This window comes from Amphimedon queenslandica, unplaced genomic scaffold (genome assembly GCF_000090795.2).
Source record: "Amphimedon queenslandica unplaced genomic scaffold, v1.1 AMPQUscaffold_13075, whole genome shotgun sequence".
In the NCBI taxonomy this organism is placed as follows: domain Eukaryota; kingdom Metazoa; phylum Porifera; class Demospongiae; order Haplosclerida; family Niphatidae; genus Amphimedon; species Amphimedon queenslandica.
The window spans coordinates 62444-81495 of record NW_003546689.1 but is presented as its reverse complement, the minus strand read 5'-3'; the positions used below and the strand labels follow the sequence as shown (position 1 = coordinate 81495).

The 19052-nt window shown below is 38.4% G+C and overlaps 9 protein-coding genes across 10 annotated transcripts in view; 4 read left to right on the top strand and 5 right to left on the bottom strand.

The window, feature by feature from the left end:
• Positions 1 to 193: 193 nt before the first annotated feature.
• On the top strand, positions 194 to 1478 carry LOC100635914 (mitochondrial ribosome-associated GTPase 1-like). The gene is made up of 2 exons (XM_003389424.2): positions 194 to 971; positions 1186 to 1478. The coding sequence occupies exons 1-2, from the start codon at positions 368 to 370 to the stop codon at positions 1464 to 1466; spliced, it is 885 nt and encodes a 294-aa protein (XP_003389472.1). The 5' UTR covers positions 194 to 367; the 3' UTR covers positions 1467 to 1478.
• On the bottom strand, positions 1451 to 3686 carry LOC100635788 (E3 ubiquitin-protein ligase DTX4-like). Its single transcript, XM_003389423.3, has 7 exons — positions 3399 to 3686; positions 2550 to 3125; positions 2402 to 2481; positions 2173 to 2343; positions 1964 to 2125; positions 1834 to 1905; positions 1451 to 1777 (listed from the first exon to the last, which is right to left on the bottom strand). The coding sequence occupies exons 2-7, from the start codon at positions 2710 to 2712 to the stop codon at positions 1517 to 1519; spliced, it is 909 nt and encodes a 302-aa protein (XP_003389471.2). The 5' UTR covers positions 2713 to 3125; positions 3399 to 3686; the 3' UTR covers positions 1451 to 1516.
• Positions 3687 to 5610: 1924 nt separating this feature from the next.
• LOC105314187 (probable RNA polymerase II nuclear localization protein SLC7A6OS) lies at positions 5611 to 7552 on the bottom strand. Of its 2 annotated transcripts, none has more exons than XM_020001430.1 (9): positions 7371 to 7552; positions 7246 to 7322; positions 7087 to 7194; positions 6875 to 7014; positions 6374 to 6519; positions 6249 to 6324; positions 6093 to 6193; positions 5888 to 6016; positions 5611 to 5833 (listed from the first exon to the last, which is right to left on the bottom strand). In XM_020001430.1, exons 1-9 carry the CDS (start codon positions 7531 to 7533, stop codon positions 5730 to 5732), a joined length of 1044 nt encoding a protein of 347 aa, XP_019856989.1. In that variant the 5' UTR covers positions 7534 to 7552; the 3' UTR covers positions 5611 to 5729. The 2 variants fall into 2 exon arrangements, with proteins under 2 accessions (XP_019856989.1, XP_011406496.1); XM_011408194.2 differs by having other exon boundaries at positions 6374 to 6501.
• Positions 7553 to 7646: 94 nt separating this feature from the next.
• On the top strand, positions 7647 to 9217 carry LOC109585375 (uncharacterized). Its single transcript, XM_020001431.1, has 5 exons — positions 7647 to 8013; positions 8117 to 8202; positions 8248 to 8494; positions 9013 to 9071; positions 9122 to 9217. The coding sequence occupies exons 1-5, from the start codon at positions 7667 to 7669 to the stop codon at positions 9142 to 9144; spliced, it is 762 nt and encodes a 253-aa protein (XP_019856990.1). The 5' UTR covers positions 7647 to 7666; the 3' UTR covers positions 9145 to 9217.
• A 60-nt stretch (positions 9218 to 9277) lies between these two features.
• On the bottom strand, positions 9278 to 9890 carry LOC100635661 (39S ribosomal protein L43, mitochondrial-like). The gene is made up of 3 exons (XM_003389422.3): positions 9737 to 9890; positions 9587 to 9693; positions 9278 to 9523 (listed from the first exon to the last, which is right to left on the bottom strand). Exons 1-3 carry the CDS (start codon positions 9883 to 9885, stop codon positions 9351 to 9353), a joined length of 429 nt encoding a protein of 142 aa, XP_003389470.2. The 5' UTR covers positions 9886 to 9890; the 3' UTR covers positions 9278 to 9350.
• Positions 9891 to 13675, top strand: LOC100635536 (mitogen-activated protein kinase 7-like). The gene is made up of 4 exons (XM_003389421.3): positions 9891 to 11155; positions 11640 to 11805; positions 11975 to 13130; positions 13427 to 13675. The coding sequence occupies exons 1-4, from the start codon at positions 9914 to 9916 to the stop codon at positions 13566 to 13568; spliced, it is 2706 nt and encodes a 901-aa protein (XP_003389469.1). The 5' UTR covers positions 9891 to 9913; the 3' UTR covers positions 13569 to 13675.
• Positions 13676 to 13678: 3 nt separating this feature from the next.
• Positions 13679 to 16759, bottom strand: LOC109585374 (uncharacterized). Its single transcript, XM_020001428.1, has 4 exons — positions 15912 to 16759; positions 15792 to 15863; positions 15155 to 15742; positions 13679 to 14230 (listed from the first exon to the last, which is right to left on the bottom strand). Exons 1-4 carry the CDS (start codon positions 16675 to 16677, stop codon positions 13767 to 13769), a joined length of 1890 nt encoding a protein of 629 aa, XP_019856987.1. The 5' UTR covers positions 16678 to 16759; the 3' UTR covers positions 13679 to 13766.
• On the bottom strand, positions 16742 to 17522 carry LOC109585376 (uncharacterized). The gene is made up of 2 exons (XM_020001432.1): positions 17256 to 17522; positions 16742 to 17202 (listed from the first exon to the last, which is right to left on the bottom strand). Exons 1-2 carry the CDS (start codon positions 17498 to 17500, stop codon positions 16785 to 16787), a joined length of 663 nt encoding a protein of 220 aa, XP_019856991.1. The 5' UTR covers positions 17501 to 17522; the 3' UTR covers positions 16742 to 16784.
• Positions 17503 to 19052, top strand: part of LOC100635410 (exonuclease V-like) — a 1723-nt gene continuing 173 nt past the window's right edge. The window contains exons 1-3 of the mRNA XM_020001425.1: positions 17503 to 17700; positions 17823 to 18089; positions 18499 to 19049. Coding sequence (XP_019856984.1) covers positions 17562 to 17700; positions 17823 to 18089; positions 18499 to 19049 — 957 coding nt within the window. The 5' untranslated portion in view covers positions 17503 to 17561. The remainder of the gene's footprint in view (positions 17701 to 17822; positions 18090 to 18498; positions 19050 to 19052) is intronic.

Genomic DNA, 19052 nt, shown 5'->3' with positions numbered 1-19052 from the left:
TGAAAAATAATTGACCTCCAATACTGCAGTCTCATTGGTCAATGCAAGGTGACCACCTTGCATTGACCAATAAGATTGCAGTATTGGAGGTCAAATTGGTCAATTATTTTTCATAATAACCTAAACCTAGCTCATTAAAAATTCTGCCATGTCTGTTTGAAATGGCGCATGCGCAGTACAAATACCCGCCTTACAATGGCGGATCTTAATGCTGTGTAATCATCTCCTTAGGAAGTTTTTGGATAAGAGAAAGTCTAACAGGAGCAAGATAGAGACAGATAAAGGAGCAGTTGAATGAGAAGAACACAAGAGACTTTGAATAAAAGTCTTTATTTAAAGTCTCAAAACTCAGCCATTATAATACATCATGCCTGCCTTAGCAATGCTGTCTGGTTACAACTGGTTCCCTGGTCATATGGCGAGAGGAATGAAAGATGCTCTGAGGAAAGTACAAAAATGTCACCTCGTCATAGAAGTACACGATGCAAGGATCCCATTAACAGGTCGAAACGAAAAACTTAAATTTTCCAAGCACAAGAAGATACTAGTATTGAACAAGTATGATTTGACCGATCCGAAAGGCATGAAACTTTATAATGAAAATGACGATAGTGTTCCCGTGATCCTGACAAACTGCAGGGGACGGAACCAAATCTCTGGTAACATTACTGCTCTTCAAAAAGCCATTATAAAACTAACTAAAGATGATGATATAAAGAATGGCGTCAAAGTAATGATTGTAGGTATGCCCAATGTTGGTAAGTCTTCATTGATAAACGCACTAAGGAGACTCTCCCCTGGTATTGGTAGCCCCAAAGCAGCTCCCATTAGTTCCAGGCCGGGATATACTAAGACTGTCAGTACTTTTATAAAGATCAGTACCGACCCACTCATAAAACTGTTGGATACTCCAGGCATAATGATACCGAATATTAAAGATGAGGAAATGGCTCTTAAACTAGCAGCTGTAGGTAGGCACCCCCACTAGCATTATTTGTTAATATTAAGTTGTGTAAAAATGGCAAATTCTCTCCTTTTCAATTTTGGCCCTAGACCATGTACTATATAGTACAGGGACCTTGGCCTGATTTGGAGCAACTTCAAAACTGATAAGAAGCTGGGAACTATGCCAAAATCCTGTGTGAAATCATGGCCTAGCTTTATTTGTTTATCTATTTTCCATAGGAACATTAGATCATCGATTTGTTGGTGAAGTCAATATAGCTGCGTACATTCTGAAGACGTTAAATGAACAAAAATTGTATCAATACATCAAGAAATATAACCTTGAAGGACCTTGCCATGACACTGATGAACTACTGCACAATGTAGGACAGAGAATAGGAGCTTTATTGAAAGGAGGTTTTGTTGATGAAGGAAGATCAGCAACTCACTTCATCAAGAACTTCAGAGAAGGACAGTTTGGACGAATAATGCTTGACAGTATCAGTGAGGTTGAGAATTAACGATTTATTAATTATTATTATATTATTGACATAAAACAATAATTTGATTACTAAAGATCATCATCACTAGATTCACCCTCACCACCTCCTCCACCCTCCTCTCTCTCTGTCACTCCCTGAGCTGCTAATTCAGCGAGTACATTATCAAGATAGTTCTCATCTGGGTAGCCATGACCACTGTGGTTTGAAGTAGACTCGGTTTTGTGATGTATTTCATTCCACACAATAGTGTTAGTAGCACCAGTTGTAACTGAAGTACCTATCGTGAATGTAAGACGTCTCTCCCATGCTACTCTTAATAGCTGTAAAACCTTTAAAAATAAAAAAAATAATAATAATAGAAATAATAAATAAATAAATTGAATACTTTTTGTCCTTTGGTTGAATCAGGAAGATAACAAGTTCGTGGAAAACCATTTGCTCTGTAGTGGACTCCATTCTATGAAAGACAGTACATGATGAAGTGATTGAGAAGTAGCCACTAGTTATAACTTTACTTGAACTCCTGGTTGAAAGCTGTAGACAATCTCAATGGTACCACATCTAGGATGTCCAGGTAAAGAGTATCGCTTCTTTGATACAGTCATAGTACCAGTGGAAGGCATGTCTCCTCTCTTGACACCATGGATAACCTTACATGTAGGACATCTTAAACAACCCTAACAGAAGTAGATTAATAGATAAGGATCATCTCTCTCTCCATTACTTTAGCATCAGTTGAGTTCTTTGAGTAAGTGATCAAACACGATCTGTGCAGCATATGTCCGCATTTTCTTAATTTGCAAACATCACAAGATGATGTTGAGGAAGGAGAGGGTGTACTATCATCTTCAAATCCCGACTCTTCATTCAAATTGTTCATACATATTGGACAAGGCTAGAGAGAGAGAGAGAGAAAGAGTTACTAAAGTGTCTTATCATTAGAAGTGTCATACTCCATTTTCTCCAAAATTAAGAGAAGTTACTCTTTTAACGAATTCCTTTAACGGGCCCAGTGGAGTCAACAGAGTGTCATCTAAAATAATGCACTGATAATATTGACTCTACTCTCACACACTTTCCCTGTTTATTAATTGTATATACCTGTTACTTGGATTTTTCTTAATTTGCTTCTTGTTTCTACATGACAGCTGCTAACGGCTCCAGATTTATAAGCCAGAGTCTCTCTGTGTCCTAAAGGTTTTCCAGTCGAAGAGGAGGGATGGACAGTTGGTGCACAGCTGCTGCTGCTGCTAGCAGTGATCATGGGACTACTGCTCTTCTTTTTTGATTTCGTTGATGAAGAAGAACCTCTCGTTGAAGTTTTAGAACTTGCAATCACAGTAGCAGCTGGAGATACATAACTAACAGTCGGTAGTACGGAGTGTTTTGATTGGTCTATCAAGTAACTTTGAAGTGAATAAGATAAAGGTATTCTTCTTATATTTCTCTCAGTACCGTAACCATGACGACGCTGCACTTGTCTCTTTAAATCGATATAATATGGTATGTTAGAGGCACACTTTGCTAAATCAATTGACGGGAACCTTTTGGTATGAGCTAGTTCAATATCCACACTAGCAGCAACAGCATATGGTAAGAAGACGCCATGACCACTGTCCCATTCCCAGTAGCCTTTGATATCAGGGGAAGGAGGGAGGTAGAGAAGCTCACGTCTTACTAATAAAATAAAATCAATAATAGTGTACATGTTGGGAGCCATTTTCTTTGGCGATTTCTCCAGAAAATGCAATTGGCGGTACTTAAAATGAAGGCAGGTGCATAAGAATGAAACAAAATGGTGGATTTTAGATTAACATTTTACTGTATAGCTCCACCCTTATATGGTAGTGCACCTTACACATTAACATACAATCCTACATGTCTTAGTAACATATATATATATAATACTCGATATACATACACATTATTTATATTATTCCTTTCTCTTACTGTCATATCTTCTTCTGGTTCTGGTATAAGTGAATCGTGTTAAGTTCACTGTTTCTCCAGCTGTTGGTAGAGTGTAGGTTGGTTTCTTGAGCTGGTATTCTCTCTCTATGTTGTAAGAGATGTCTGGAGGGAAAGGTATGGAGATATTTAGACCATTAACCCAAATCCACACTACATGATGAGTGGAGCTGGGGTGGCCATAGCCATAAATGGGTGGGGCTGTGAGCAGGGATAAGTTACAGCCCCGCGCGATTGAGCGCGGAATTTGCAAAGTAGGCACAGCAACCAGTTATGTCTGATAGAGTGTCAGTTGTCCGAAAACATACCGATGACTTCTTGAAAGGGCTCTATGATGAGACAAAGACTCCTCGTTTCTTGGAGAGAAGAGCTAGAGCTATAGTTAAGTATCTAGTGGAACATGAGGAAGAAGAGTCTGATGCATCTGATCTTGAACTAGAAACTGACACTGATGAAAGAGAGTATGGTGAACAAAGTGCATCTGATCATGAACTAGAAACTGGTGAACAAGTATCTCATGAACAAGTAGATCTATCAGCAGATGAACAAAAATCTGTTGAACAAAATTCTGATGAACAAAAATCTGATGGGCAAGTAGAAAGCTTTTTTCACCGTTCTTTTGAAGACTTGCTTGACCCATATTCATCGTCAGTCCGGGATTACTTAATGAAAGAAACGGAATATGCATATATTGATTCGGTCCCTGAATGGACGGTGCAATTAGAGACTGAAAATGAATCGGTACAAGCACCCTCTGTACAAGCACCCTCAGGACTAGTACCCTCAGGACAAGTACCCTCGGTACAAGCACCCTCGGTACAAACACCCTCAGGACAAGTATCCTCGGTACAAGCACCCTCAGTACAAACACCCTTGGTACAAGCACTCTCTGGACAAGCACCCTCAGTACAAGGGACTGAAAATGAATCGGTACAAGACACTGAGAGTGAATCTGAACAAGAAACGGTTATATCTAGCTTGAAACATAATATTATTTTCAAAGCAAAATATTCCACACGGCGACAGAGCTTGATTACTACTACTTTAGAGGATCTTGCTAGTTATATGAAACAACTATTATTCATCATTGATTTGCTCACAGCTTCTGCAGAATTCCGCCAGTCCTATGTAAGGCTAACCTTACTATTTGAAGAAATATTAGAGGCTGTTGCTGCTGCTTCTACTTCTGCAGAAGCACATCAATCAATTACTACTGATTTTGAGCCGGCTTTACTACACCCACCTATTGCTTCTCATTACAAAACTCTCCAATCCCATGCTGATGTCAAGCAACCAGACCAGTTCTTTCAGCCTGCTGATGTCAAGCAACCAGACCAGTTCTTTCAGCCTGCTGATGTCAAGCTAAAAAAGCCACCAGAGAAGTTCCGCTTTCAGCCTGCTTATCACGAATTTTCCAAAATACTTCAAAATACAATAGATTGTAATCAATGTGCAATTGACCAGCTCTCTTTTCTGAACACAGCCCCTGATGATGGAGATCATGATGCACCAAAAGGAGCCCTCAAGAAGTTATTTGTGAGTCAGCCTACCTTTCCGGTTGGTCGGACATTTGATCCAATCATAGATGACCAAACAATTGAGGATTGTCCTTGCACTGATTTTTCTGGTATACCTACAGGAACACCAGGATTATCAGAGGATTCCTCCTCTATTTCCAGCACTCAAACTTCATATGCTGCTAATTGCCATCCTTCTTCCCCGCATCAAGTGGTTGAAGGGATTTCAAGTTCAGATGAAGCTCCAGCTAAACATTCCTATGTACCATTTAATGAATCTCAGCTTTACACTAGTCTTGTAAAGTCTGGAAGTTCTACCTCTTCAAGTGAAGCAGAAAGTAATAATTTTTATTACTGCCCTCAACAAATATCTGGAGCTTTTCATAAAATGGCATGACTTTAAATTCAATAAGTATTGCAAAGATCATGCAGGTACACAGCACTTGTGTTGGCACAGAACATGAATATCGCATTCAAAAGTATTCATAAGGATGATCTTGCATCATTACATGATTGCAGTGCTTACTATAACTTTCCGATTTCTATAATTTGAATCACCTTCTGTTGAACTGGGTCATATGAATAGAATACATCAAAAATGACGATGCAATTTTGGCAATTGTGTAGTGCTTTCTCAATCAATAACAGCACAATATTGCTGTGAAAATGATGCCGGATTTTAGTGAATTGTAAAGATATTCTTTTGCAGAAATTCTAAGTGCACACACATGTATTGCCCATAGTAGTTAGTTAATTACTTAGTTAAGTGAATTGATTGATTGATATAAAATTGTAATTAAACATATTCTTCGTCGTCCGTGTCATAATCATCAGCTCCGCCCCCTTCATAATTATCATTATCGTAATAACCAGATGAATCACCAAAGAACTCTAATTCGTCTAAAGAAGAGCATTAACTAATGCACTGATTAACATTATGTAGCATTAATATACCGTAATAAGGTTCCCTGTGCCTGTACTGGGAATGATGAATGTTATCAGAATCAACCGAAGAATTAGAGCAGGCACTGCTGCTCTCACTATCTTCTTCATCAGGATAATCATTACGCCAATTGGACTCGTCTAATCAACAGAAAGACACTAATCATTGTCTCCATTTAAATATTAAAATGTTGTTTGTTTGTTTGTTTGTGTTTACCGTTTGAGTCGTCTTCATCTTCAAACTTGTCATCATCAGATTCAAAGATGTCGTGAATTAATATTGATGAATGAGAATATACTGACAGTGTCGACCAATCACTGAAGAGATAAAAGGACAGAGATACAGGTACTCTTATTATTAATATAACCTTACAATGAGCTCACTGCCTCCATATTGCAATGTCGTGACATATAAACATCATACACATAATCACCATCATCATCATTATCTAATAAATTAATAATATTAATAATAATGATAGGCCACACCCATTATACCGTCGGTTGTTATTTTTTCTCTTGTCAATACAGTTGAGTTACAAGTAATGTCTCCTATATCTTCTACACTAGCAGCTGCTTCAGGAGTACTTATTCCCTCCATTTTTGAGCCATTTTCTTCCTTTACCCTATAAATATGATCATAACTATTTTTATTAATAATTAATAATGTCAGGGCATTCATTGAGAGTATACAGTATTGATACACTCAACTTTACCCTTTCAAAAATTTGCTGTATTATATAATTGAGCACATGGTCTTCTTGCTATACAACAGTTTTTACAGTCTTTATAAAGGGCACTTTTAGTAAAGGCTATTGTGGGTTGTACTTGATTATATTCATTATTCATTTACAATTAGAAATCAGTTTATTATGTTAAGTGGGTGTTAATTTTAAAATGACTACTTGTCTTGAAAGACAAGGTATCCTGAGGGGAAGGAACGAGAATGTTGGATCAGGCTCCTGTTACTCTGTAAAGATATGACATAGCTGCATATACTTTGATTGAGTGTCTTGGTCCATGACAACTTCATAAAGATGGAGTGGTCTGTCTCCCTCACTCACTTTCTCTTCATTCCTGCTGTCACTTAAACAGCGTCTTGATGATAGCAGTTTAAACCGATTAGCAGCTGAAGACTTCTATAATTGCAAAATTATGAGTGAATGACAGTCTAAATTTTGAATGTGACGTTCCAATTATGAATTTAATACCTTTTTCTCAACTTTTGCTTGCTCTTTACTGTCAGAAATGGTCAGTTTATGAAACGGGCTGATTTTAGAATTGATTGGTCTTTTTTTATTGAATTTACTAACAATATCCTAATAGTAAAACTGCAATAATAATTAATCTTGTTTTAGAATAATACTTACCAATAATGGTTTATCGCTTTTAGTACTTTCCTTCTCTATATCTCCATTGTAAGTACCACACCAATGGAACACACCACCTAATCATTAATTAGAAAACAATATTAACAATAAATTCATTTTCATACTATTTTCTAAACTGTTAGAAGCCTCTTCGGTCTGTTCCAGTTTCATACTCTTACTAGCAACTACTAGAGCATCAGGTGGTCCATCTTCTGCACTGGTTCTCTTTCTCTTAACTCTGAGAACAACAGAAACGTACTCCAAACTATCCTGCTGTGCTGTCGCCATCTTTAATTAATAGGAGTAGTCGTGGGCGGAGCAGCAAGTGAAATTAACCACGCCCCTTTCACTACTCACAAGCTTGTCCTATTTCTCTTCATTTCTTTAGCTTTCTACAACTTTTAAAACCTTCCAGAGTCTCATGGATGACTGGAGCGTCCCTGAGAGCGACGGAGAAGGCGAGCACACACTCCTCCCGCCTCCTCCCTCGAATCTGCTGGAGCTGCTTCACGTGCTAATGAAGGATAAGTCTTTAGAGCTGGACTGCTGTGGAAAGAATGAAGAAAATGAAGAAGGAGAGAGTACCAAGGGAAGAAAGAGGAAGAGAAAAAAGAAACATGAAACTCAAGAAGACTCAAACGTGACTGCAGCTCCTCCCCAAGGTACCCAACTTGAGACTCGAATGGACATATTAAGTGAAAGTACTCAGTCCTCCGAAATAAGGAGCACCCGCACAGCATCAACCAGCGAATGTAGGGACTCAAGAAGGTAGGTGGTGACCACACCCATAGACACACCCACAAGATTGCCTGATTATTAATTAAATACTTGTATTGTTAATTAGTAGCCAAACTATTTCATTACTTTCTAGACCCACCCTATCTGCTTTTGATTATCAACATGAAGATTTCGGTCCAATTGAGCTGAAAGCTAACAGAGGAAGAAAGTGTCTACCTGGTAAATAAGGCAATCAATATGTGATTGATTATTATTTATTAAAAGGTTTGAACAAGAAGGCTGTGACGCTACAGGACATTGAAGCAACTTTGAGAAAGGAGGACGTGAGATGGAGGGAGGAGGAGGAGGGAGTGTCACGTTACCATAGCAACAACCAGGAGGAGTATGGTTTAAGAGGGGGAGGGGCCAAAGGTTCTGTCACTGTTAATGGAGGAGGAAGCAGATTAGAATTGAATGAGAAAAGAGAAGAAAAATTCACTCAAGAGGGAGACAGTGATGATTCATCATTATTGTAAGATGGAGGAAAAGATATTAATGCATTTCTATTTTAAGAAAGCACCAAAATTCTGAAAAATACCCAAGGCCATGGTTTTTTAAAAAAATGACTCCGAAATCACCCCAAATTTTTATTAGATTTTCTGATGCATATTGATGTCCTTATGCTGTGTAGAAAGTTTAAGCTTATTTCGACTTCAATTCTTCAAGTTACAGCCATTTTAAGAAAATGCCGAAATTCTGAAAATACCCAAGGCTATAGTCCATGGTTTTTTTGAAAAAATGGCTCTGAAATCACCCCAATTTTTTATTACATTTTCTGATACATATTGATGCCCTTATGCTGTGTACAAAGTTTGAGTTGAGTTTAACTAATTTTATTTGAGTTATGACCATTTTAAAAATTGTCACAGATTTTGTGACAATGGAATGAATGGGTTTCTTCTGATACATTATTACAGCTGTACTGTATGTATGGGAGTTATAAATAATAATAATGATTATTATTATTATTGTTGTTTTTTTTATATTTAGTGATGACGTTGACCTCTCATTTAATTCTCAAGACATTAATATGAAACTCAGTCGAATCGGTAAACCAAATTCTTTTGATTCTATTAATTAATTTTTATCTATTTTACAGAGCAGCTGCTCGATAACGACTGATAATATATCATTATAACTTGACATCACCATCTACTTTCAATTAATAATTTTTTACACTCTTGCCAACACATTTTTTATCAATATTAAAATTATACTAATTATTAATAACTAACCCCGCCCACATTAAAAATTATTTAATTTGTAAAACTATTATCATAAATGAATCAAAGATGTGACATTATTTTACAAGCTATGGCTGGAGTACATTATTTGTGCAAAAATGGTGACCATGTTCCCTGTATCGAAGGGTTATCGGTGTGCCAAGGTTTCTTTAATTTCTGTGTCTTTATTCCGGAGGAGGAACAGACAAGATGGACGTGCCACTGAATCTCACTGGGGTCCATGTTCTTTAGTGACACTATTTGGCTGTTACCGTTCACTAGATGAGTATTATTACAATAAATGGATGGATGGACAGATGGATAAATGACTGTGGGCTCACAGTATTCTGCCACTAGCCGAGGATGACGATACTTTCTTGGACGGACATAGAAAGCTACTTCAGGGTGGTTTTTGGCAAGTTGGATCACGTGAGAATTTAAATAATCTCTAAAAAACGCTGATAATAAAGCACAAGGGGCTGCAGACATACCTAGTTCCTTTACTGCTCCCTCCCTTCCCGCAATAGTTAAAAGTGAGTCTCTTTAACGGACGAATATATCTAGAAATCCCATTACACATGGGAGCAATGCTGGACGCCATTTTAACACGTTTTGTCACGTGACCACAAGTCACCGTCATTGTGGGCGGGGCTAATTAAAAATCAATAATGGCGTCACCTGGTCAGCAATCTGGAGAAAGGAGACAAGAAAAGATGGAGGTCCATCAAATACAAACAGAAAAGAAGCCCCAGGAGACACAAAAGCCTCAAAACAGCCAAACACTGGATAACCAGAGGCTGGGGGTTGAGGAGAAGAGTATCCCGGGGACATCAGAAATGATTCTAGTTAGATCAAGCAACTCGCCAAAACCCAGCACTGGCACTTCAGATAAACGAGTGTACACGATAAAGCACAGGAGCATGTCAGTCAAGTTTGAGTGTGACTCTCGCTACACTCCATTGGAGAGCATTGGTACAGGAGCCTATGGAGTAGTCTGTGCTGCCAAAGACAACAGAACCGGTCGCAAGGTAGCCATCAAAAAGATACCAAGAGCCTTTGATGAAGTAGTGACCGCTAAAAGGACTTACCGTGAGCTCAAGATCTTGCGCCATTTGAGGCACGAAAACGTGATATCAATACTTGATGTTATGGAACCGCCGGAGAATGAAAGCAGTCTTCAAGACGTGTACGTGATACTAGACCTCATGGAGACGGACTTGCATCACATCATCCACTCGGTCCAGCCTCTTAGTGACGACCACATTAAATACTTTTTGTACCAAATAGGACGAGGATTGAAGTACATTCATTCCGCTAATATAATCCACCGAGACCTGAAACCCAGTAACCTTCTCATCAATAGAAACTGCGAGTTGAAGATTGGGGATTTTGGAATGGCCCGGGGACTCTCCTCTACTCCAGAGGATCATGCCCTCTTTTTAACGGAATACGTAGCTACCAGGTGGTACAGGGCTCCGGAACTAATGCTCTCCTTTAGTCAGTACGATATATCACTGGACATGTGGTCTGTTGGGTGTATATTTGCTGAGATGCTGGGTAGACGACAGATATTCCCTGGGAAGAACTACGTGAACCAGTTGCAGCTGGTTCTTAGTGTAGTGGGTACTCCGTCTGATGAGTATATTAATAATATCGGGTCTGAACGTGTCAAGACTTATCTTAAGTCTCTTCCAAAGAAGCAACCTGTGGATTTATTTGTTCTGTTTCCAAAAGCTAATAAAGTAGCGCTGGAATTATTGGAGAAGTTGTTGCAGCTGGACCCAAGAAAGAGGTACATTGCTATTGAGATATTGGGACATCCTTACCTCTCCCTGTATCACGATATAACTGATGAACCTATTTGTACCCCTCCCTTTGACTTCACCTTTGAAAAGACTCTAGACACAAAAGTAAAGCCAATTTGTAAAGTACATGTAGCCATGTACCACTATTAATGTACTAATAGTGTACTAATAGTGTACTAATAGTGTACTGATAGTGTACCACTATTAATGCTTGTATAATTGTAATGGGTGGGCTAATAATTTTAAAGTTTTTGTTAATTTAACTGCTACTTTAGCTTAGCGTTTTAAAGATTCTTTAATTGCTAAATTTAATAAAATTATGCCAAGTGTGCATGTACATGTACATGAATGTATAGGTTTCATTTTGTTTGCAATTTATATTGTTTATTTTAAAACTGAAAGTACTGTCATTTTGGAAGCATAATATGCATTTTATACATGTATTTACAACTAATTAATATTCATTATTATTGTTATTATTATTATTATTTATTATTATTATTATTATTATTATTATTATTATTATTATTATTATTATTATTATTATTATTATTATTATTATTATTATTATTATTATTATTATTATTAGGAGTTATTAAGATCAGCTGTGGTCGATGAGTTGAAAGAGTATCACAAGTGTCGTATTCCTATTCCACCGACCAATCAGGTTAGAGACGCTCTGAAGAAGATGATGGAGGAGAGAGAACAGAAATCAAGTGAAGGAGGAGAGCCAGAGAAGAGAGAGCAGAAAGAAGGTTTGTTTTAATATACCGTACACATCCTGTTGTAAGACCTGTCTGATCATGAAACATGCTTTGTTGAAAACTAATGAAAGTTTAACCCTTTGAAAGTTTCCATTCAACTACACGTACATTGATACAGTAAAAGTAAAGCAATTGATATTTCTCCGTCTCTCTCCCTCAGTGGCAGCTGTCAAGAAGAAAAGGTTGGATGAAAGAAAGAGACGAACTCCTGATCATCAGATCCATGGACCAGAGAAACCAAAAAAGAAACAAAAAGTGTATTCTCCTTTAACGGACAGTGACCGTACGGCACTAGAGCACTGGAACAAACTAGCGGTGGCTGTTTCTAACACGACTAAAAAGAAAGGACAGGAGACAGAGGAAATACTCTCACTACAGCAGCAACAAGAACTACTGATAAAGCAACAAGCTGAACAACTTGAGAAGCAACAGAAACAAATGGTGGAGCAGCAGCGACGGATACAGCAACAGTCAGAGCAGATTAGGCAGTTGGTACATCATCAAAAGGTTTTGATACGCGAGTGCAAGGCAGCTGGAATTAAAATACCTCTTAGTACTCCAAACCCGAGCCCACTCTCTCAAGCAGGTCTAGTTTCTTCTCCTTTGACTAATGCAAGTATAACAACTGTGAAACTCACACCTCCTGTTCAGGCACACCCACTACCTATAGTGAAGCCACACCCATTTCCTGTTCAACCACACCCACCTCCATTTGACCCAGGGTCTTTGATCAGGACTGACGTACCAGTATCTCCTGTTAATAACTCAACAACATCAAACTCTCAATCATCATCAGTTCCTCCTGCAACAGCCACCCACGCAATTAATTATCAAAATCAGCCACCAGTAGTAGCTCCACCTCCAACAGTAGCTCCACCCACTGCAATAGCTCCGCCCACTTCCTCCATCACTTATCCCCTACCTGTCCCATCTTATTCCACGATGCTCCCAACTGATAGCTACCCACCTCACGGACCTCCTCTCCCTCTTCCTCAATCTCCCCCAGACTTTATGTCCTCTTATATTCCAGTACTGCCAGCCCAGCCTTCAGTACCTCCTGATCGCTCTGTCCCTTACTGTGGACCTCCGGCTGAGTTCTTCTCTCCTCTTACATCTAAAGAACTTGTTGAATTGACATCGCAGGAAATGAGAAAACTCTCTCCTTATATCCCACAGTCCATTGATTCTTTTGTCCCTCCGCTACAAGAGGACCTGGAGAAGATGTTTAATGTTCCCCCAGGGGGCACTTTTGGTGGGGGCTATGGGGTTGGTATTTCTGATGATGAACTAACTATAATGGTACCAGATAATAAAATGTAAGTCTATTAATAGTTATCATAATCTATTAATAGTAACATGATCTATTAATAGTAACAATAATTTATTAATAGTAACATGATCTATGAATAGTAACAATAATCTATTAATAGTAACATGATCTATTAATAGTAGCAATAATCTATGAATAGTAACAATAATCTATTAATAGTAACAATAATCTATTAATAGTAACAATAATCTATTAATAGTAACAATAATCTATTAATAGTAACATAATCTATTAATAGTAAAAATATCTGTTAATAATAGTGTTTACTTATCCCCCATACAGTGAGGGTCCTCCTTCAGCTAGTTTACTGCAGGAATGGCTACAGGATATTGATGATATTGATTCTCAAGGACTTCAGGCACTCCAGCAAGAAATGGAGTTTGGAGCTTCTGAAATGTTCTTCAGGGAACTTGAGAAATTATAGCAAGAGGGAGGAGTTAATGTTGGTTAATTATTTATCACTGCAAGACATGTGTATTTAATCCATTTTTGATTTTTATACATTTTAAATGATTAATTATTAACAAAAAATGATGATGAATTACTAAACAATACTGTGATTGAGCAAAATGTAATTATTATTATGAGAAACTAAAAAATGATACAAAATTACAAAATACGTTCAAAATTGTTTCTTCTCAAGATAATTAATGAACTCATCACACATCCGACTGCTCTCAGAAAACTTCAAACTGTCCAATAACTTCTGATTGGTCGCTGCCTCGTCCAGTGTAGCTTTCCTCCACTCGTACAACATCTGAATCACCTGCTCACTGATACTGTGAGGATTCTCTCTCTCAATGTGAGTCAACTGGTACTCTGGTACCCCCAAGTGTCGACCCATGAACTTCCACTCGGCCACTCTCTGGGCTAACCACAGGAACGTGGACTGGTCTACTTCCTGGCTAGCGGTTAGAGAAGAAAGGATTGTGACTCGATTTGCAGGAGGTTGAGTAGGTATGGGAAGGATAGGTACACTTGGTGGTGGTACTGGTACACTGGTTGGTGGTACAGTGGTCGCTGGTAGAGTAAGAGAGACAGCAATATAACCTTCTTTAAGTGTCAGGAGCTCATCAATCATTTCATCTAAAATAAAAATGTAATAAAAATTTGGGGTAATTTCAGAACCATTTTTTGGAAAAACCATGGGTATTTTTCAGACTTTTGGTGTTTTCTTAAAATGGCCATAACTTTAAAAATTTGAAGTCAGAATCACTTCAAACTTGCTACACAGCATAAGGACATCAATATGTATCAGAAAATGTAATAAAAATTTGGGGTGATTCTGGAGCCATTTTTTGGAAAAAACCATGGGCTATAGCCTTGGGTATTTTTCAGAATTTTGGCGTTTTCTTAAAATGGCCGTAACTCAAAAAATTGAAGTCCGAATCACCTCGAACTTTCTACACAGCATAAGGACATCAATATGTATCAGAAAATGTAATAAAAATTTGGGGTGATTCCGGAGCCATTTTTTGGAAAAAACCATGGGCTATAGCCTTGGGTATTTTTCAGAATTTTGGCATTTTCTTAAAATGGCTGTAACTCAAAAAATTGAAGTCCGAATCACCTCGAACTTTCTACACAGCATAAGGACATCAATATGTATCAGAAAATGTAATAAAAATTTGGGGTGATTCCGAAGCCATTTTTTGGAAAAAAACCATGGACTATAGCCTTGGGTATTTTTCAGAATTTTGACGTTTTCTTAAAATGGCCATAACTTGAAAAATTGAAGTCGGAATCAGCTCAAACTTTCTACACAGCATAAGTACATCAATATGTATCAGAAAATGTAATAAAAATTTGGGGTGATTTCGGAGCCATTTTTTGGAAAAACCATGGGCTATAGCCTTGGGTATTTTTTAGAATTTTGACATTATTTAAATGGCCGTAACTTAAAGAATCAAAGTCAGAATCACCTCAAACTTTCTACACAGCATAAGGACATTAATATTCTAATTAATGAATATTAATTAGATTAATATTCATTATTAATGAACTGCTTACCGGTCACTGTCTCTTTTACAGAAGTGGGCGTGACTGGAACTGGTAAACGAGAAATATGAAACACTAAAGTATCATACGCTGATCGAACTCGTTGTGAATCAAAAGTACCCACAGGAGGCCCAGGGTCTCTCGTTAAATCATAAATACTACCGTCAGAAAAAAACTTGGGAACCGACTCAACATTAGGAACTGACGAGAACAAAACAGGGAAAAACCTCAAGGAACGTTTAGCTTCAGAACCTTGAAGACCTCTGACTATTGAACACATTAACTGAGCTGCTATTACGTATCTCTCCGGTAGAGAAGCAGCTGGTGTGTCATTGAATGCTGAGCACATTAAAGGTGAACATACCAACACAATGTTCCTACAAGAGAGGACATGAGTGCTGTACCAGTTATACCAGCTGCTGTTCTCCTGGGGTTCAGGGGCGTCAAGGAATACGTCAAAACCAAGTGATGTAAGCCACGCCCCTAACGGCCATATAGGGCTAGACTCCAAGCCACGCCCACAAGAGTCAGAGGCATAAATTATAAAGACTCTGCGGCCACAGCCGGGCGTGGCATCAGGCTTAGGGAGTGGAGCACTACCTAATGAATTAATTAATAATAATTAATTGATTATTAATTAATAGCTAACTGTGTTTTTTGATAACATTGCAGCAATAAGTAGACCAGGCTTGAACATCATTGACAGTTGGAATCGAAGGATCTATAATACGTAATAATTAGTGATAAATGTAGTTCTAAAATATATTACCGTTAGCTCCAATGGCCAGTTCATCAGTCAGTGTCGTCCATATCACTGGTCTTTGAACAATATGGCTACTCGTTAAACACACCTTCAATCCAGCCATCACTAGCAGGGCTGGGAGCGTTAAACAGTGAGAAAACTCTTCGTAAATTTGAGCAAACTCGAGCGTAAAAACCCCCGGGACCTCGTCAGGTCTTGCAGTCTGTCCCGTCAAACAAATAAGAACGTCGTTAGGAAGTGGGTGGAGCTTCTCCATGAGAGTATCCATGACAACGGCGATGTTTGGAGGCGGGGTAGTCTCAAATAAACAGTCGAATATGAATATGGTTGGTTTACCATGACCCGAGGAATGGTGACATATTGATGATATTATTTCAACAAACGGAACAACCTGGTTCGACTTTGTAAGGATGCCCTCTTGAGAGCCCCGCCCACTGTATATTGCGCAATAACACGAGTATCGAGATAAATTCCTCAACATGTCAGCATCAAAATGCATCAAGAGAACACGCTGGAACTGGTCCTTTGTAAAACCAGCTGTTCTTGTATCAGAGCTACCGCCTTGAGTCATGAATGGTGTCATTACTTCAATGACTCCAACATCAGTTAAGGATTCTTCTAAATAACTGAGTCTAGCTCCAACTGTTTCCTCTTTCCTTGTGAGATCGAGTGGCTCATTTCCGAGTAAAATGGCGTATCCTTTCTTCTCTTTACTAAGTTCTTGATACTTGGTCTTAAGGTCGTCTTCTTGACTGCTGTGAGAATTCCCCATTTTAGTTGAGGGGCGTGGTCAACAAGGAGTTTAAGGGGAGTGGCTCCTTATTTTTGCAAGAAAGTTTTATCATAATTGTTAGATCTATTAACTAAATAATTTATAATTTATGATGTTCTACTCTTGCTATTATTTATTGCAATGTTATTTCTTTGTAAAGCCAAAGCTTCCTTGTATCTCTCTCGTCTCTTCATTTTATACTCTTCAATTCTTTCCTTTTCTTTCTCTTCATCAGAAAGCTCATTCTCCCAGCGAAGAGTCACTACTCTGACCTTTCCTTCTTTGGTCTGCATCGGCTCCTCACTGGATGCATCAGTGCAGCTGTCAGTGGACTCTTTTAAAAGTGGAGGGAGTGACAAAGGAGAACTGGGACTGGTGTTGCTTGCTGGAGGAGATTTAGTAAATTCCTGTGAAGAAGAAGAAGGTGGTGTTGAGTTGTTTGTCTCAGTCTCCATTGAAACTGATTTTATTGTAAAAGAGACAGAGGAAGATGTCATTGCATCTGATGATGAGAGGACTTCAACTCTATGAAAACAGATAAACTTCAATAGCTAGTAGACTGTCAAGTTCATCCTTACTTCCTGTGCTTTTGGTGTGGCCTGTGATTCTCAAAGCTTGAGCTACTGGTACTAGTGCTGGTTTGATCTTCCAACTTGCATACAGTGAGAGCAGATGAAAGGGGCAGTAGAGGCTTGTCATCTTGCACTGGTTTGTCTCTAGGACCCTTTACTGCTATCTTAAGCTTATCATTCTCTTTCTTGGTCTGTTTCTTCCTTTTCTTTCCAGCTGGTTTGCTCCAGACAGGCTGAGGTTGTTTCTCCATTTTCAGCCCCACCCTAATGCGTGGGTGTACCTACATTTGTAGGTGTGGCTGATAGCGTTTTATGAACATGGCGTCTCTAGGGAACATCATTAAAGAGGGAAAAGAAGGAATAGGAGGCGAAGGAGTTGATTGCCAAGTACTTGAGGACGAGGAATTTGAGCTGGTTTGTCACGTGACTGATTTGGCTACCTTAGAATCAGGTAGAATAGTGAAAAAATTAAGAAAATTAAGTGTTTAAAGCATTCATATAAGCAATTATTAAAGCTAGTTGCATAATCATTGTTAATTATTATTATTATTATTGGGATTATTTTTATTGCAGAATTGTCTGAAGTTAGGAAGCATGTTGCAGTTCAAAGGAACGCCGGTGTCTATCAGCCGTACAAGGTCTTTGGTAGAGGCTCAACTTCAGTTCAAATATCGGACATAGCGAGGGGACTCTGGTGTGAGCAGCAGGTGGAGTATGGACACCTTTATCCGTATCTTAGGAGGACTGAAGGGTGGAGGAGAGTGCAGGCTGAAAAGAGGACAGTCATACAGCAAAGAACACCAGTAATGAAAGCTGGTTCTCATATACACTATAAGAAAGGTGAGATTTTGAAAAGCTTTTAAAATTCGTAAAAAATCCAATTTTGATCCGAATCAGTTCAAACTTGCTACACAACATAAGTACATGTATATGCATCAAAAAATGCAATAAAAATTGAGAACTCTCTACTTTTCAATTTTGGCAAAATTTGGCCTTAGACCATGTACTATAGTACAGGGACTTTTGTACTTTAGTGCATATCAGAAACATGTATATATCACATGCTGTTGACAGTTATTATTGCTATTGTTGTAACTACTATACTGTTAGGATATGTGGCATGAAGCATGTCATCACATCACCTTATCTATTGAAGACAGTCACTCGTGCCATTGTGTTCATTGTATAGTGCCAAATCATAGTGTCTTATAACTAAAGATTAAAATTATAATTTTTATTTTCATTTTAGAGATTGAGATTCATGATGTACCCATACAAGTTGTTGCACCAACAAGAGAAGACAAGTGGGCGGTAGATTTAATTAATACTTACATCAAACTAGCACAGATCAGTAGAGGAGGCATTGGAGCAGAAATAAAGATATACTGTGCATTTGAAGACACTGTTCTAGCAGGAATTATTGACCAGTTGCAGTACTGCAAAGAAGATCACTCTCTCATCCTAATGGAACATAAAACAAGAAAGAGTAACACTTTACCTCAAGAAGAACAAAAGAGAGGCCATTACCTCCAACTGATGCTCTACAAGTTCATTCTTGACTCATTTACAAGTGGAACTACTAATTACTGCAATGTAGCCAAGGCACTGGGTCTGAAGCTGTCACAAATATTGGGACCGGGCCCCATTGAACATGCCTACAATACTGGTCTATTACATAATGACCTCCTCCTTTCTCCTAATGGAGCATCCATGGGAGACATCTGTTCACAATCCAACAAGCCACAAACCTCATTTTCTCATAACTCAAGCTTCTCTTCCGATCCTACCAAAACAAACAGAGTC

Coding starts and splice junctions, on each gene's coding strand:
- LOC100635914 (XM_003389424.2), top strand. CDS start 368: ATGCCTGCCTTAGCAATGCTGTCTGGTTACAACTGGTTCCCTGGTCAT. Junction 972..1,185: donor TCTTAAACTAGCAGCTGTAG/GTAGGCACCCCC, acceptor TATTTTCCATAG/GAACATTAGATCATCGATTT.
- LOC100635788 (XM_003389423.3), bottom strand. CDS start 2,712: ATGATCACTGCTAGCAGCAGCAGCAGCTGTGCACCAACTGTCCATCCC. Junction 2,126..2,172: donor AGAACTCAACTGATGCTAAA/GTAATGGAGAGA, acceptor TACTTCTGTTAG/GGTTGTTTAAGATGTCCTAC. Junction 1,906..1,963: donor GCTTTCAACCAGGAGTTCAA/GTAAAGTTATAA, acceptor TGTCTTTCATAG/AATGGAGTCCACTACAGAGC.
- LOC105314187 (XM_020001430.1), bottom strand. CDS start 7,533: ATGGCGACAGCACAGCAGGATAGTTTGGAGTACGTTTCTGTTGTTCTC. Junction 7,195..7,245: donor AAAGCGATAAACCATTATTG/GTAAGTATTATT, acceptor TTTTACTATTAG/GATATTGTTAGTAAATTCAA. Junction 6,325..6,373: donor AGAAAAAATAACAACCGACG/GTATAATGGGTG, acceptor TTAATTTATTAG/ATAATGATGATGATGGTGAT.
- LOC109585375 (XM_020001431.1), top strand. CDS start 7,667: ATGGATGACTGGAGCGTCCCTGAGAGCGACGGAGAAGGCGAGCACACA. Junction 8,495..9,012: donor AGTGATGATTCATCATTATT/GTAAGATGGAGG, acceptor TTTTATATTTAG/TGATGACGTTGACCTCTCAT. Junction 9,072..9,121: donor TATGAAACTCAGTCGAATCG/GTAAACCAAATT, acceptor TCTATTTTACAG/AGCAGCTGCTCGATAACGAC.
- LOC100635661 (XM_003389422.3), bottom strand. CDS start 9,885: ATGACGGTGACTTGTGGTCACGTGACAAAACGTGTTAAAATGGCGTCC. Junction 9,694..9,736: donor GGGAGCAGTAAAGGAACTAG/GTATGTCTGCAG, acceptor AGCGTTTTTTAG/AGATTATTTAAATTCTCACG. Junction 9,524..9,586: donor TCGGCTAGTGGCAGAATACT/GTGAGCCCACAG, acceptor ATACTCATCTAG/TGAACGGTAACAGCCAAATA.
- LOC100635536 (XM_003389421.3), top strand. CDS start 9,914: ATGGCGTCACCTGGTCAGCAATCTGGAGAAAGGAGACAAGAAAAGATG. Junction 11,156..11,639: donor AAAAGACTCTAGACACAAAA/GTAAAGCCAATT, acceptor TATTATTATTAG/GAGTTATTAAGATCAGCTGT. Junction 13,131..13,426: donor ATGGTACCAGATAATAAAAT/GTAAGTCTATTA, acceptor TCCCCCATACAG/TGAGGGTCCTCCTTCAGCTA.
- LOC109585374 (XM_020001428.1), bottom strand. CDS start 16,677: ATGGGGAATTCTCACAGCAGTCAAGAAGACGACCTTAAGACCAAGTAT. Junction 15,864..15,911: donor ACTGGCCATTGGAGCTAACG/GTAATATATTTT, acceptor TACGTATTATAG/ATCCTTCGATTCCAACTGTC. Junction 14,231..15,154: donor TGTAAAAGAGACAGTGACCG/GTAAGCAGTTCA, acceptor TTTTTATTTTAG/ATGAAATGATTGATGAGCTC.
- LOC109585376 (XM_020001432.1), bottom strand. CDS start 17,500: ATGGAGAAACAACCTCAGCCTGTCTGGAGCAAACCAGCTGGAAAGAAA. Junction 17,203..17,255: donor CCACACCAAAAGCACAGGAA/GTAAGGATGAAC, acceptor CTGTTTTCATAG/AGTTGAAGTCCTCTCATCAT.